At 38.1% G+C, this 17,665-nt stretch overlaps 1 protein-coding gene across 6 annotated transcripts in view; it reads right to left on the bottom strand.

Annotated features, from left to right (window-relative positions):
* Positions 1 to 17,665, bottom strand: part of LOC126281848 (importin-11) — a 181,094-nt gene that overhangs the window by 146,810 nt on the left and 16,619 nt on the right. For all 6 annotated transcript variants that reach the window (XM_049981102.1, XM_049981098.1, XM_049981099.1 and 3 more), the window contains exons 3-7: positions 17,138 to 17,238; positions 16,841 to 16,954; positions 10,710 to 10,941; positions 7,055 to 7,223; positions 6,445 to 6,711 (exon numbers count right to left, since the gene is read on the bottom strand). In XM_049981102.1, the coding sequence (XP_049837059.1) occupies positions 6,445 to 6,711; positions 7,055 to 7,223; positions 10,710 to 10,941; positions 16,841 to 16,954; positions 17,138 to 17,238 (883 nt within the window). The remainder of the gene's footprint in view (positions 1 to 6,444; positions 6,712 to 7,054; positions 7,224 to 10,709; positions 10,942 to 16,840; positions 16,955 to 17,137; positions 17,239 to 17,665) is intronic.

Genomic DNA, 17,665 nt, shown 5'->3' with positions numbered 1-17,665 from the left:
GGTTGTCTGCTTGCATGAATGGTCACCGACATCCAGTGACCAAGAAACAGCTGGACCACCCAGTTGCTGAGCACACTGTCTAACACAACAGTTTCATTTTAATGACTGCTTCCCAGCCCATCCTTCCCCTCGTCCCCACCTAACCTCCCAACTGCACCTATCTGTCCTACACTCTCTTCACATCATCCCTGTATGCTCCCACAAGCAGCACTTTATCATCCTCCTCCCCACCCTGCTGTCGCTCACCCTACCTACTCAGCCGCTTCCTTGCCCCCACCACCAAGACTGCTTCTCCCATTATGCGCACGTTGCAAAACCAATACAAACATACTTAGAAATATTGAAATGGAAATTCTACCCCAATCACCAAATTCTCCAGACACTGTTCCTTCTGACTACGATCTTTTACAATCAATGGCATATGGCCTTGCTGACCAGCACTTCTGGTAATAAGAACAAGTGCAAAATTGGATCTCCTCAAAAGACACCCATTTCTTCTGCCGCAGTATTGGTATGCTATCCCAAAGATGAGGGAAAGCAGTGGCCAGTGATTGTCAATACTTTTAATTGTAAGATTTTCACAATAAGCCTTCAACTTTGAGAAAAAATGCCAGAAGCATAGTTGTAGACCTAATACTTTTCTACTACCTTGTCTGCTGCTTTAACAACTCCTACCAAAATGGCATGATCTCCAGGAACATTTCTTTTCTTCATACCTTTAATGGTTTATACGTTTAATCTAATATTACTTCCAGACTACTGCTGTTATATCTATGCGATTACATAAAGACAGGTCATCGTTTAATGATGTTACCAAATATCTTAAAATTTACTTCAGATGAACATAGGCCACACACACACACACACACACACACACACACACACTACTTCACATTTTGACACAATACTTTAATAAATGTTTGGACAGACATAGACTACACATTTTATATGTATACCATTATATGAAAGATACGATGATGATTAGCATTGTTACCAAAAATCTCAAAATGTTCTCAATCAATTTACTTCAAATTTTTCCATGATACTCTAATAAACATTCAGGTGGACATGGGCAACATATTTTTTAAACAAAATGAACAGGTATTACGTTACAACTGAGAAATAAAATGCAGCACTTGCTCTGCTCTGAAAATGTGTGGTTTTATTTTGTTCCTCACAGTCAGTTTTAATTAAGATAGCAGGGTGTTTAAACCATTCTTTTATTGTTATTGCAATAAATTCTGTAGTAGTACTCTAATAATAAGCTGATAAGCCATAGATATCAGTTTCCCATTTTCTGTGAGGAAGAAAACAAAACAGCAAGCCAAAACAGCAAGATCGTTGTGTATTCGATTTTTGTTTAAAGATCTGTATCATGAGAAATATATATATATAGATGGGAGGAGGATGTCTGGGACTGGTCTTGCATCTAGGTCTGTAACTGGGATATGTGCCATGAGGTGAAGGGGTGGGAGCAGTGGTTGAGGAGGGATGGATGAGGATATTGCATAGATTTGGTGGGCAGTGGATCCCCCTATGGGAGGGGTAGGAAGGATAGTGGGTAGGATATTAATCATTTCTGCACATGACAAAAGTAATTGGAACCACGTCAGAGAATGTGATGCAGCTGCTCCAGTCTTGGATGGTACCGAGCCATTATGGGAGTGCTGCTTTGTCGCCAGAGGTGGACTCAAGAGTTGGCAGGTGATTGAACAGGTAAGGAATGGGAAATCTGTTTCTGAATAGCCATCTGTGAGGTGGAGGTCAACATGGAGGAAGGTGGCTTGTTGGTTTGAGGAGGACCAGATGAAGTGAACGGGGCAGGAGGTGTTAAGGATCTGGAGGAATGTGGATAGGGCATTCTCATCCTCAAGCCAGATCAATCATGAGAAGTGGTAAATCCAGGTTCAAGTCTTGGTCAGGCACCAATTTTCAACTTTCCCATTAATTTATTTCGATGTCCATAACCAGCCATTGTCTGTCTTTCCTCCAATTCAAAAGGCATTGTTTGAAGAAGATGTAATGAAGTTCAAGAGGATTTTGAAGATGAAGAGGGCAAAGACTGTGACGATGAACTTTAAGTGTGGCAAGAAGATGCCTTCAATAGGTATGTGATGAGTAAAGTTCTGAGGGATAGAAAAGACCTGCTGTGGTTCAATAGCCATGCTAGAAAAGTGCTAAGAAAGCAAAGAGAGCTTCACTGCAAATTTCAATGTAGTCAATGTGTCACAGACAAACAAAAGCTCAACAACGCCACAATTATTGTAAGGAGAGCTACGTGTAGAGCACTCAACGAATTTGAAAGTAAAATTCTGTCTACTGATTTAACAGAGGATCCTCATGGAATCTGTCCAGACAGCCAAGTGCATTAATGCACGACTTTCAGGATTCAGGGAGGCAAGCTAGTCCCACACCGAATCTGTCTTGCAGTTTAACAATGCAGGACGGTGAGCTGGCCAGCTTGGATGTGGTTTTTGGACTGTTTCCCACATCCAACTAAATTAATACTAGCTGGTACCCACGTCACACCTGAGATACAAACTATGTAAACATTCAGGAAACATTCTCACATTTGTGCTTGATATTTACTCTAGATGTAAACAGGTGCCGTACATGAATTCTGTACTGTGGAGGACTGGCGGCATCAGGAAGGGCAACAGATCACTAAACTGTCACGTGCAAACACTGCCAATGTAACATTGCCAAACCCATAGCAATGGAAAGCGCAAAGAAGGAGAATAAAGAAACAAAGTGGAATGAAGTTCCACCATCACAAAGAGTACATTTCAGGGCCTACAATATTATTCAAAAGTTATATGAACCTGTAGGTGCAAGGAAAGCAGGGAGAATGCCTTTGAATGTTGGAACTGTGGAACTGCCTTGTAGAATACGATTTCTGTCAATTACAGTTCTGTATATTAATCAGAGCATCAATGCTTCATTCCAGTAAGAAAGAAAGGTAAAAACACATGTTGTTGAACTCAAAGCCTTTGTTGGTCACTTACATTTAGCTAGTATTAATAAAAGTAACAGACAAAGCTTAGAGGACCTGTGAGGAACTGATGGGGGATGGAATTGAAAAATTTTGCCTCATGATGAAAATAAAATGTTCACCTTCATCATGCAGTGATTTAGATTTGACTATTGTGGCACTCACGATGAAAGGAGACAATCAGACAACATCCAACAATTTGGGAAATATTTTCTATATTTGTACAGAACTGTCAAAAGGCCTTTTCTTTCAGAGAAAATATTATAGCAGATGAAAAACTGGAATGATTGTATCGAAGATGCCGCTTTTGCTAATACATAACTACAAAAACCAAACTAACATGTCATTAAGATATATGCTCTTCTGGATGGCTAAATGGCTCTGAGCACTATCGACTTAACTTCTGAGGCCATCAGTCACCTAGAACTTAGAACTAATTAAACCTAACTAACCTAAGGACATCACACACATCCATGCCTGAGGCAGGATTCGAACCTGCGACCGTAGCGGTCGCTCTGTTTCAGACTGCAGCGCCTAGAACCGCACGGCCACTCTGGCCAGCGCTCTTCTGGAGGCTCAGCTATTTTGCCTGTATAATTTGGAGATTTATGCTGTGTTGCAACTACAGTATTATATCAGGCGAGCAACAAGTCATCTGATAATGATCTATGACTCTGTGAGTACATTTATCAGTTAGGCCAAAACATGATGGCAAACCACTATTGGTTTGATAAAAGGGTTAGGAAGGAAAATCTTTCTTCCTTCTAGGATGTTGAGGAATAGCAAGCAAGAGATTGGCACCAGTAAAGGAAGGGCGGCCCACAGTTAACGTTTTGGCTTCAAGAAAGCCTGTGAATGAACACTGGATAAGTGAATTACTTCGTAAATATTCTAAGGACGGTGAGCCATTAGCTCGTGGTTATAGCAACTACATTTGGCTCAGTAATTCATACAAATCTTCAAGCAGAGGCTAAAACATTAGAGTATGATGTATGCAGAAGAAGAAGAAGGTAGAACTGGGGTCAAGCGGAAAAGGTGTAATACTTGCATAGTAAAGAAACTACTTATAGAATATTGTTGCAAAATTTGTCAAAAGCAAAATCTGGTTGATGTACACGGAAGCTTCTTGCTTTGACTACAGAAAAATTAACCATTTTTTTATCACTGCTCTGCAGTGATGAGACAATGTAATTATTTTTATTTCTATTGTTGCTATGATCTCATGTGACTTATCTTTCTGTACTGATATGTATAATTTATAACATGTTTAATTAGTGAAATTTAATTTAGAAAGCATGCAAGTAAGTAATCTGACCAATCTGATAAAATGCACTGATCCTATTGAAACTCAGTGCCTGATGGAAGGTTGAAGATGTCTTGGACTGTTCATACAATCTTCTCTCCATTGTTCATATTGCGTCATTTGGCACCTTAACTAATGAAGTGTGGTACACTCCCAACACAAGTTTCATTTGTTGTTCTTCACACTTAAAATACATTTGTTTAAATGTCATATTTTACTATTGTTTTGCAAAATGATTGACTGTCTTAATCCTAACTGTAAAGCAGTTATTCGAGTTTACTGTGCTACTTAACCCATTAAGGCTACAGATAAGTATCTGGTGGGATGAAAGTGGTAATTGAGATCCTGTTACATTATGTAAACAAGCAATAATAGTTCAATGCACTAGCAATTAATAATTACGTATTTCTTTAGTAACAAGCAGAGAGCAAATATTGGCCTGTAGAGTTAATTAATGTAACTGTTTATTGTAGTATTGTGGAAGTCATAAGTGGTCACATACTTCCGATAATCTAAAGGTATAATACATCTTCGTAAAAATGATCCCCCAACTTATATACACTGCAGCAGTATTAAGGGCAGAAGAGGAACACTTCCAAAGAACATATTTGTAACCCTGTTCTAATGGGGAATGACTAAAAAATGTGACTGCAAAGCAGATTGAGGGACTGAGCAATGAGGGAAAGGTATACGAAGCAGGGACAGTATAAATAATTAGTATGAGATGAAGTGGAGGGAAAGGAATGGTAGTGTGAAATAGGTTGGTATTCACAGTATAAAATGCACGAAGTGAAAGGCAACTCTTCTTGGAAACATTCTTGCTCTATCAGCATTTTAGTACTTCCTTAAGCAGGAGTTCTCAGTTAGCAACACAATAAATTTGATTATAGTTAACAGTAGACAGATACAAAATATGATATTCTGAAATGAGTTTTCATATGTCTGCTGTGATGCATTTCGAATTTACCTACCCGACACTGTTTCACCTTAATTAAAATAATTATCTTTATAAGGTTTCTAGTGTCAATAATTATATCAAACCAATATAAATTTTGAAATGTAAAGATTAATCTTATTGCATGCTACTGCATGTGTATTTTTTATTACTTATAAATTAATGAACAAAAATTCAGCAGACATGGACTGCTTCTGTAGCTCCATTATATTAGTGCTTCGCAGACATAACAACATACTTCAATAGCACTTAAGGAACACTATACATCGGACATTCCACTGGTCACAGTAACAATTTTTGTTTACCAGACATTCAGATATTCATCAGTTTTTATTCAAATACTCAATTATACATCTTAAAATAAAAATAGCTTGTAGATTCTTCCTGCATTAATTAGCTATTTGCACTACTAATATGTGCTTGAAATTTTCTTTTAATGGTGTACTTTGTTTTATCATAGCTCAACTGTCACTGGTGATGATCCATACAAATTCTCAAATTGGTGACTTTCTTCCATCCTCATTGTTAAATATAAAATCCCATTGGTACACTCGCACTTGCCATTGGGAAAAAAAAAAAAAAAAAAAAAAAAAAAAAAAAAAAAAAAAACCTGTGGTTACCACACAGTTATCTCCAATATGTATGGACCTTGTGGCCTCCTGCGGTACCTGGCTGGTCTCTTTATTCACACCGTTTCAGTGACATCTCAAGCCACAATATTGACATCACACACATGGCATGTTATGCACACCCTTCCACAATCCACATAGCTTGTTATGTCACGGAGTCTCAGTCCTATTAATGTTCCTCAAGACCCTCTGTGGTGTCCACATCCCATTTCCTTCTACTGAACCCCTATCAGCCTCATATTACCGTTACTTTTCGACTCCAAATTAGATCATCTTTACTCTTACTCTCAATGCTTCACTGTTTTCCTTTATACAATTCTCTCATCACTTCTCATATTACCTCTGTACCTGTTCCTTGCATTTACCTCTTTTGTACATGTCTACATATTATCCACATGCAATATGCTATAGGATTCCTCCTCCCCCCGCACATGCGCAGACACAAAAACCTGTTCTGAAAGTAACAGTATACAAAGCCTATCAAATACAACAGTTAACCAATTAACAGTGAACATAATTCAAGAAATTTAAGAATAAAGTACTTGAGACAAAACTTAACACTTACCTTCCTCTATTTTTGCAGGTTTGTACTCAGCACACATGAGAATACCCTTTATTATATTCAGGCACTGTATAAGAAACCTTTCAAACAGTAAAGGTTCACCAGCTGGTGTAAAGGCATAATATACACAAAGCTCCAAAGAGGGTCGAATAAGTTCAACATAAGAAAATGGATGGTGTTCTAGAACTGACATCAGAACTTTAGAGAGATGAATAATGAATTTTTCTACTGTTTCAACAGGGCCAATCCTTTTCTGCAGCAGCGTCTTTCCTGTGGGATAAAAATTAAGATAATTTGTAATTAAAAATAACGAAACTGATATACTACAATTTATAGGAACTTGTATGTAAGAAGCATATACTTAGTTACATTGTCATATGGACATAGGACACAGGAGGTAGCAAGGAAGACAACTGAAATGATTGGATGGAAGCAAAAGGAAAAAAAGCAAAGTATCAAATCATTTTATAATATTTCAATGAAAAAGACCTACAAACTACTTCACTTTCAAGTGCAATCTACATGACTTCATGTGGTGTTTCACCATTCTCACCCAGCACCAAAAGTGGAAAGCTGCTTGTAACATATTAAGACAGAAAAGAGTTTTACTTACGGCATTCCAGCATAGTTTTGGCCCTGTCAAACACCATGTTGAGAAAGAGGAAACATTCAGACGATTCATGAGGCTTCTTGAATCCATACAACGCTAGTTTACGTAAAATTCGGAGACAGAATAGGGCTTTTTCTAAAGCATTTAGCATATCCTCTTTCCCCTGTGATGCCTGAAAATAAAGAATTTATGGTTATACCAAATTTGAAATAAAACACCCATAGATGGTAAGAACGACCCCTACTAAGGTTTAATGCACAAACAGAGGAATAACCAAAGAACCTAGCTAATGTTGTTGGAGATCAAAACCAACTACAAATATTTTTATTTCACTGCCAAGACTGGTCTATCTATTACGCCCATCTTCAGATGGCAAAACATGTTTTATTACATATCAGAATTGTCAGCAGCAAGTTTTCTGCTTCTGTACTGCACATAAATATTTAAGTAGTTGGCACCACTTTATGGGCTGAAAAGGTGTCTTGCATAACATATAATGAACAGTTAACAGAATCTCCTTGTTTTGCAAGATCAGTCTTTACTATGTACCAATCATGTCCCTCATGAGTTATAAAAATAAATAAATAAATAAATAAAATAAAAAAATTGGGGTTACATCTGGAATGCATTCTTCTACAGACTTTGTCAAGTCACACATAACTACAAGTATCTGATTGGTAAAGATGAGTTTTTACTCCTCCATTGCTATAAAATGTCGATATTTGCCAGAACCCCAGAACCATTACCAAAAGTCAATTTTATTGCGCTGGATGGCAACTACCCATGCCAAGAGTGAGAATAGGAATGGTAATAATTTTTATGTGGGATGGCCAGCATTTCAAGTTTCACCAGATAATAATCTAATCCATCTGCAAACACACATCCAGTCTTAGTGGAATCATACGAAAGTATTTCCAAACTGGATCAGACGAAAGTTTGCCTACTATGAATTTTTATTATTTTACCACTGATGGAGAACAAGCAGTGCACAAAACAGGCATCACAATAAACAATTTTCCAATGTTGTTTTGAAACTCTGAATATCAAAGGGAAGGAAGGGTGGTAGATAGGTTGAAAGATTTATTTATCGCATAACACATAATTTCGAATCTTTGTTGATTTAATATACTGGAGATATATCGGGATTTTTACATTATTTTTTTATATATTTCTGGGGTACAGCTACACAATTACATTCTGTTGTTTCCAGAAAAAAAAGTAAAAGTATAATTTCCCTGTTCAAACTGAAAAACTGTCCTTAAGAAGTTCTTCAACAAAACAGTAACACTTTTACCCCAGATGGGTATACAGTCATCTTTTCAGTGAACCTAACTCATGTTAAATATATTACTGCCTTTTGTTTCACTGTAAATTTTTAATCCCATATACTCTGATGTTTTGAAATAGAGTTGTAACAGTTGTTAGGAGTTTAAAATTCTCTCTGTGGCAAGTGCTGTAGTTGTGGTCAACATGGAAAGAGTTAAGCGTATGTTTACAACAATGTAGGAAAAGAGATTGCTACTTACCATAAAGAACACACATCAAGTTGCAGACAGGCACAGTTAAAAGACACTCACATATAGTTTTTGGCCACAGCCTTTGTCATTTGTGCGTGTGCGTGTTTCACTGATGAATGCTGTGGCCGAAAGCTGCAACTGAGTCTCTCTTAACTGTGACTGACTGCAACTTGACGTGTCTTCTTTATGGTGTCTTTTCCTACATTATTGATATCCCTATCTGGAATTTCTATTGTTTGATAAATGTATGTTTATTTTTATGTAAGAACAACAATAACCCCTGTATGTAAAGAAAAGCAACAGACAGTATTTCAAGATTTTAGATAGAGGAGACTAATTTTGTAGCTATAGTTATTCTGTGCAAAACAGAGAACAGCTTTGAAAATCGTTAAGAGGAATGTGCGGTACAGGTAACTAAAAATCACAAATAACATTTGAATTAGTTGCTGTACAATTAGTAGTGGTTCATACATATTTTTTCTGTTTATTTTGAGAACAAATAAACACCAAAATCATTTATTAAAATTTGTTTGTATATATATTTTAGTACAAATGCACTATTTATTACTTCTATTCATTTCCAAGTACTTTCTGCTTCTCTTTCCCAATTGTCACCCCCTCTCACCTCCAACCAGTCCTTCCTGTCTCCTTTCTCTCTCACCTACTCCATACAATACAATCCCTCATGCCAGTCGAGCTCCTTGTCAGTACATTTTAGCTGAACTAGCTATGCATGTGTGTATTCTGTACTAGTTACCTGAAGGACATCATCCAAATGCTTAGCAACATTTTTAGTGTCATTTTGCATGAACCAACCTCTCAATGTCTCATGAGTTTACCTTCATTCCTTTCTTTATCCATATTCCATCCAGGCCTTTATTATTATATTATTTTATTATTAGCAAATAAGCCCAAAATTAAGTACTTACAGGTGGACAGTTGTCTTCATGTCCATATTTCTTTCATTCTATTTTATTGGGCTTCCTCCTTTCTTTCTTCAGACCATGTTGCTCATCTTCTTTGGTTTTACCTCTTGGTCTACTTAACATTTGTGCATTTTGGATCTGAAGATTTTGTGGTTTTAGACATCTGGTATAATTCCTACAATTTCAGTTCAGTTTTTATCCCGCCAATTCATTTCATCGTGTTTGTTTTGGCTTTACTCCTATTGTCAAAGATTCGGCTATTTGTTTTGTAAGTCTGTCACGGTTCATTCTTTTAATGGGTCTATAGAGTCATAACCTGCATTTTCTAAAGAAACTTTGGGTATTTATGTATTGATCGTCTACAACTTTTGGGCCTAGTACTTCTCTTACAATTTTGTGCACCTTTTTCTCAATGTTTTCAATGTCTGTTTTCCTGTCCAAATTAGTGTTTCTCATCCACAGAGGAATCATCATTTAATTACTGTACTGTAATATTTTGTGTGCTTTGAGACACGTCTTGTTGTAGATATTTTGGATAAGTCAGTATGCAGTTTCCTCTTTTGACATCTAATTTCATTTTCTTTTGTTTTGATTTCATGCTTCTTAATGGTTTCACTAATATATTTAAATCATAGAATGTGTTAATTTTTCTATATTTTGTCTCCATCAATTTTGTAGGTTGTTTGTTACAGGTCATTGTAATCACTCTCTCCAAAAGATACCTGAAGAACAACTTTTTCTGCAGTTTCTTCCAAGAGTACAATCTGATTTTGGACACACAAAACGTTGTAAATTAAGACTGCTAACCTGCCTGTAAATGCCAGGCAGACTACAGATAACTTTCATAGGCCTGACATGATTGGCTGATCAATTCTGAGGATTGATTTCTGTTGTGCTATTTCTGTATCACTTTCTGAAGGGTACAACTGGAAAGTAGCGGAGATAGCTCATTCTACTACTACTACTACTACTACTACTAGTTCAACTATTATTATTATTATTATTATTATTATTATTATTAGTGTTTACATTATTTTTTGTTTTTGAAGTCCTGTCCTTGCATATTTATGGTGTGACAATTTTCCTTATAAGATTCTTCATGAGGCACATACTATCTTGGGGCGAAACATAAATATCCACTATAATGTATAAATGTGTACATGAATCACAGATATGCTAAAAACTGTAATGTAGCATTTTTTTTCATGCACATACCTCTTGTAAAAACTGCTCTAGATGTGTGTTCCAAAGATGTAAAACAAAACCAAACACATTTCCTGTAAGTTCTTGAAAAAGTCTGCGGTCACCAGCTAATCGTTTTGAGGAAAGTGACTTTATAACATGATGCAAGTAAAGAAGAGAACGTTGCTGGACAATAGGTACTTGACTCTTAGCTTCAGATAGAAGTACTGGCACCAAGTCAGGCCACTCACGAGGACAGTCAAACCTGATGCAGCAAATAACACCATAATTAATATAAACAACACTATTATTTACTCAAAAGTAAAGCAAAAATATTATCAAATGTATCTGACATTCGTCCTTCTCTGTGTGAAATACTACTTATAGCACCAAGTTTGACCTACATAGGTTCACAGAATAGTTTTAAAACTGAGGCGGTACAATATGTGCTACAACACTAAAGCAACATGTGCTGGCAGAGTATACAGAAACATAATGGAAGCAACTGAACTGGTTTGCACTGGAATGACAGCAATACGAAACCAATACATATCTCTACTGTATCACCTGGTGCAACTCAACTCAGAGTGCTGATCGCTTCCTGCCATTAATACTGTATAATAAATAGGGAGTGAACTTTCAAGTAATCTGCTTGGCCTAAAAAAAATGTATGTAGATGAAGCAAAGCTACATCCACCTCTGTAGTTAGTTTGTGTTAGAGCTAATACTTCTTGCATGAAAAAATAAAAATCATTGGTTTGGGATCATGTGTTCTCTGCTAAGCAGTCTCTCACATTCAATTTTGAGGAAACTAGTCAGTAAAAAAATTTATTATCTTTCAGCATCTTATAGCCACACATTACAATGAACTGGTTTTCTTCTCCTTACTGCCTGTATTTAATTTGATACTTCAATGTAAAATACAGCACCATGCACATTTTGAAAAGTTTGCAGAGAAAAATATAGCCACTGGCGTTCGTGGTTGATGCATTTTATGGCATACATTGCTGCAGAAGAAATGTAGCTAAAGTATCCAAATTGCTTTTCATGCCCAAAGGAAAGCTGGATCTCTTTCCAGTCTTGAGTAAATAGGTGATACATTTTGGCTTTGGCCACAATTAGCTATGAAACAGCAGGCTCGATGCAACAACCGCTTGCCACGCTAAGTGGAGCTCTCTCCTGTTGCTGCCAATACAAACCAAAGTATTCACTAGCACATGTGCTTTCAATCTGGAAAGATGTCTTGACCTGTGCCTGCCTTTCTGTGCTGCATATAGTCAACATGTTGTTCACACACGACAACTGTTCGAAGCTGCCATCTTTCAACCAGCTTGTTGAGAAAAGCCCTTGTCTGTGGGATAACACTATGAAATCGTGTTTGAGAGTAGGTGTGACCAGCTTGACATGAAGGTAGATAGCAATGGAAATGAAAGAAAGAGATACAAATTTGCTGTGGAATTTGTACCATAATTTTTAACTTGTTATCTTCATTGTTGCAGTTTCTTATTCAGATAATAGACCTATGGCTTTGGAAGATGATTGTAAAATGTTAATCATATTCTAAAAGTTACTTCATTTGAAACTGAAATGGAGGAGCCCCTACTTAAGGTTCTGGAACAATAATTGCTGATATACAAATTGAGCTTTAAACATTGACAGGCCACAATAACGTCCTCTCCAGAAGTGTTTATGGCTGCAACTGAGCCAGAAATGTGATTTGAACTATCTTCTTGTTGTCGTGATGCAGGTCACATCATGTATCATATCACATCGCATCTTGTATCCTCTCAGTGGGAATGTGAGCGTTGTATCGGTAAGTGTCAGGTCATGCGACATTTCTTACTACAAACTGCATCACCTTAAATACCTATGAGGAAGAGTTGGTATCTGTGGGTTGTTTCCTTAGAAGCTCTTTGCTTGCCGATATACATATGGGGTTCACTGGCCGGAGAGGAGGCACTAAGTTTGGGGATTGGCAGTAGCGTCGCAACAAGAGGCGGTCATGAGGTCCGAGCAGTTGAAGCCACGAGCTGTGCAAGGCGGCCCTGCACAGAGTGAAAGTACTGGAGTGCTTCAACGGGGTCAGCATCAACTACAAGCAGCAGGCCAACATTGGCAACATTCATTTCAGGCGACTGCTTGTGGCCTGGCTGACCTCTTCTGCCTGGCTTTCATCAGCACCACTCACTCAGTAACTGCTGCGACACACCATGGATTCATGGAACTGCTTGCTGATAAAGGGGAGTAACATTCTGTAACCCTTGTGGTGATTAGTGTCATTATCTACTTGCCCTCATTATTTTCTGGTTTGTACCCGACCCTCAGAGATTTACTTGGTTGGCTATTCGGTCGTAAATATAGACCATAGTATTGTACTAAGAAAATAGTTGCCATCTGAAAATCTGTACCACGATTATATTGCCTTTCCTTTCTGGTTTGTAGCCGATCATTAATGTTCTAATGAATCAGCTCTTTGTCGTAAATACAGCCAGAACAATTGTACTAAGGCACAAGTTGCTGCTAAACAAAAGAGGGGCTTTGTGGTTAGATTTGGATGTTAACCAGTCCAATTCTTTGATTGCAATTGCATTTCTCGGTCATTATTGGTGTATTTTAGTTGGATATTGTGAGTGAGTTCTCTTGTAATAAGTGTTCAAAGGCAATGTTTTAAGACATTCCTTTAGAACGGTCTTAATAACTGACGATCAGTTTAACTTTGAGAATGTTAACAGCCAACTGTCACGAGGGCTTTAGTCAAAACAAAATTGTCGAAAGGGACGGGATGGGATCAAGTCACACCTTGGTTGTCAATTGAAATTAAGAGGTTGGTTGCTTTGAAGTAAGCCTTATCATTGTCATATTGTTTCCTAATCTTTTTAACCTTTAAGCACAGGTGCCCATCTTAACCCCAAACCTTTCGACAAAGAGCTTTCAAATTAAAAGTTATGTCATCTGTTTTGAGCAATCAAGTCACTCTTTTCATCAATGATGCTTGTATAGTTTTCGTGTGTTGCAGAAGGGCATTTAATAAGACAGACTGTGTCCAGTGCGGTAGTGAACACCGCGATTTTATCCGTTAACGGGTGGGCTGCTGGTCCGGCTGTCTTGTAATCATTGTCATATTGTTTGCTGGTTTGCCATACAGTACTTCAGTTTTCTTTTGCAAAAGCTTATTCAATTTAAGGTTTAAAGTCAAAAGAATTTTGCAAATTTTGTTCATTTTGTTAAAGAAAATTTTATGGTTATATATTGTTAAATAAACAGGTTGTGCGAAAAGAAAGTTAGATTGGTGGTTCCTCCCTTCCACATTATCATTATTTCCAGTAAGTACCAAGTATCATTGGTAGCAGACCGTGATTTTCGACCCGTCAGCGAAGATTGTCAGGAGCTTCATTTCACACAACCTGCTTCAGTCTAAATTTTTGTACTTTATTCTTTTGGGACATAGTCTAATTATTCTCTTTTGTTCACAGCTGCACCATGGATCTACATCAGTTACCCAGTATTTCGTACCTAAAAAAGGATCAGTTCGACTATCAATTGAGCATTAGGCAACAAAATGCTGGCAGCCAGGCTACGTACGGGCAGCGCTGTCAACACCACTATCCATTTCTGTCAGCACAGTCGGCAAGGTGAGCCAAAATTTACAGACTGTCATGGTAGCATTAAATCAGTTACAAGAAAAGCTCTCCTTTCTCCAAAATAATCAACCAACCATTAGGCAGGTGAAGCGTAATCATGCACAATTAGTCCACCTGGGCAACAGAATAAAGAATCTTAAACTTCTAGAAACGAGCCCTGGGCAGTCAGTTCTTTTGATTTGCAAATCCAAACGGAAGCTTTTAAATTAGGAAGTGGGGCTCATACAAATAATACAGAATGTGTTTCTGACAATGCAATAGCTGAAGGTGATCAGTCGCCCAAGGCCTAAGTGATCGGTCTGGGGAATATTTTGCCCACCTCCCTAACCCGACGATGTATCTTTAATAGTATTCCGGAACTGTCAATTTAAACCATAGAAAATATACAACAGGTATTGTGGCTGCTAGTTAAGTTTGAGTTGCATGCTGATGCATTATGGATCCCCCATCATGTAGTATTTATAGCACCCTACCCATTAGCAAGAGGTAGCTTACGTAATCTGCTATCCAAAACATTACAGAAGGGTAAGACGATCGGGCAACTGAGGCAATTGGTCGTAGAGGTCAAGTTATCAGACCGTATGTGTCAAAAGCTAGAGTGTAGATGTTATTAGCACATGCAGGAATCCGACAAATCGTTGTTTGAATATGTAGAGTGGGTTCTTGAGGCAGTATTAGCACTACATATGAATGTTCCTGATTCGAATTTAGTTGCTAATGACTTGGAAGGTATTCGGCCTGAAGATAGGCCATGAGCATTACAGATGTTGGTGTAAAAGGAGGTGGTATCAGTAAGGATGAGCAAGGCAACATGTGGTAGAGGAACAGGAACTGTGGAGTCAGTGGAGGAAATGGTTAGGTTTTGTTATATAAAAGAGTAGGTTGGAGATGATAGGCTCATGGTGTTGAGCTACGAGAGCAGAAATTCTCTCAGTGGGGGCCATGAGAAGAGAGGTGGACCTCAAGGAGAGGTTCGAGGATGGGCCTAAAGATCTGAGGAGAGACTGGAGATCCTGCTGAATTTCTGGACTGGGGTCACTGAGGCTGGGTTTGTAAGTGGATGTATCTGACATCTGGCGGAGCCCTTCTGCCAGGTAATCCCTGCACTTCGAAACAACAGTGGTAGAGTCTTTGTCAGCAGGTAGGATAATAAATTTGGGATCAGATTTTAGGTGGTGGATAACTGTTCTTTTGTGTGGACATAAAGTTAGATTTTATTTTGAAGGATTTGGGGAGTGACTGTGAGGCAAGGTTTTGAGGTTAAGAAATTCTGGGGAGTTAACAGGGGGAGATTTCAGTGAGTGAGGGTGGATCATGTTTGGAAAGAAGAGTGAACTAAGTCAGGCAAGGTTCAAGACCTGTCCCATACATCCTCCCACTACTGCCACCACCACCACCCACCACCTACTCCAGTCTGGTCACAAGTATCACCTGTCCCATCAAAGAAACAGCTACCTGAGATATCAGTCATGTGACCTACAAGCTAAGCTGCAACCACTGCCATTCATTCTATGTAGTCATGACAACCAACAAGCTGTCGATCTGCATGAATGGCCACCAGCCAACTGTGGCTAAGAAACAGCTGGACCACCTAGTTGCTGGGCACATTGCCCAACGTAACATTCTTCATTTTAATGACTGCTTCACACCCTGTGCCATCTGGATTCTTCCTACAGACACCAGCTTTTCTGAATTCCACAGGTGGGAACTGTCCCTGCAATACATCTTACATTCCCCTAATCCTCCTGGCCTCAACCTTCATTAGTTATTGTTCTTTATCCACCCGTTCCATTCCCTGTTCCCATTCCACAGCCTTCTATCCCACAAACCCACCCACAGACATTTTGCTTCCATGTTTTTCTGCTCCCTGCTGTCTAACCTCCCAATTGCATCTAGCTGCCCTCCCCTCTCCCCACCTCATCCCTGTATGCTCCCGTAGGTAGCATTTTACACCGTACCCATCCTTACCCTGCTCCGCTTGAGCTACCCCAACCATCAAGATTGCTTCTCCTACTATGCGCAGTTGCTCACAGTTTGGCCCTGGCACCCAGAGACTGTGTGTGTGTGTGTGTGTGTGTGTGTGTGTGTGTGTGTGTGTGTGTGTGTGTGTGTGTGTGTGTTTGTTTTGTCTATTTCTGAGGATGACCTTCTTACCAAAACTTATTTGTCTAGTAGTCTTTTTTGTGCCTGCCTGCGACTCAATGCATCTGCTACGTGGCAAGTAGTAATCTATCCTTTTCATAATATTGTCATTATTCCATCCTGGATTTTCAGTTGCTTGGTTATTGTACTGTACTATGAACAATACAAAATTCGTGACACATTGTTAACCAGGACCATTAAGATATGCATACTATTCTGATAATCATTAGAGTATTTTCTTTAGATTTCATGACACTGATAAGTATCGCTTTTGAAAATTGTAAAATGTACTTTGTAGGCGCAGGAACTATTTAATAACTCAAACAGATTCACATTCATCATTCGAAAATTTTGATATCGTAATGTAAACTTTGTGTTTACCTTGCTATCTTGGCTAAAAGTACTGCTATCTGTGTCGCAACTTGGTTTACAGGTTCATGGAAATTAGACACAAGGCCACGGCGAAGAGTAACTTTCTCCTCTTCTGATATAGCACTGAAACATTTGTTTAAAGTTGTCAACACAGCTAAAAGAAAAACATGCAAAATACTGAAATGTGCTATTTTGGGCATGCAAAACAAGGCAATGGTGAAAGAAGATATATTCAAATAATTACAGAATTAAGAAAAGTCTAAGTCAAGGATAAGTATAAAGTTAGTCAGTTACATGGAAACTCACTTTGGTGCAGTTTTGCGCCAAAAACGATCCACACCATTCTTGAAATAAAGTACTGCGAGCCAGCGCACGTTAACCTCAATGGAATGGTTTGTGAAAATATTCTGCAAAATAGTTTTGTACACAGTAAACCTGGCAGCTTGAAAAAAATATAAAAAAGAAATAACCTCCAGATATCTATGGAAAAAACAAAAAAAAATGGTGTCTACTTTTCATCCTTGACAGAGTGTTGTTGCTATATTTGTACCTTATGTTTTGGTTCATTACACATGTATTTTTAGACATTCAATCAAAAACGAAAATTCCATATGATAATAAGTGCAGTTAATAAAGAATAACCCAACAGTAACTCTCAATGGAACCTACTGTCTTGCTTGTAAATAATGATAGGAATTTTTTTAGTAAAAAAACTTGTGTGTGGGCAGCTGAAAACAGCTTAGTCTGCATGAGTAAATGAATAGAATTCTGGCGCTGTGACAGAACAGACATTGAATGCCTGATACACATGAGAGGCACCACTAAACAGAAAGT

The sequence above is a fragment of the Schistocerca gregaria genome, chromosome 7, assembly GCF_023897955.1.
Source record: "Schistocerca gregaria isolate iqSchGreg1 chromosome 7, iqSchGreg1.2, whole genome shotgun sequence".
Taxonomy (NCBI): Eukaryota; Metazoa; Arthropoda; class Insecta; order Orthoptera; family Acrididae; genus Schistocerca; species Schistocerca gregaria.
The sequence above is the reverse complement of the archived record's forward strand: the minus strand, read 5'-3'. Positions and strand labels throughout refer to the sequence as shown.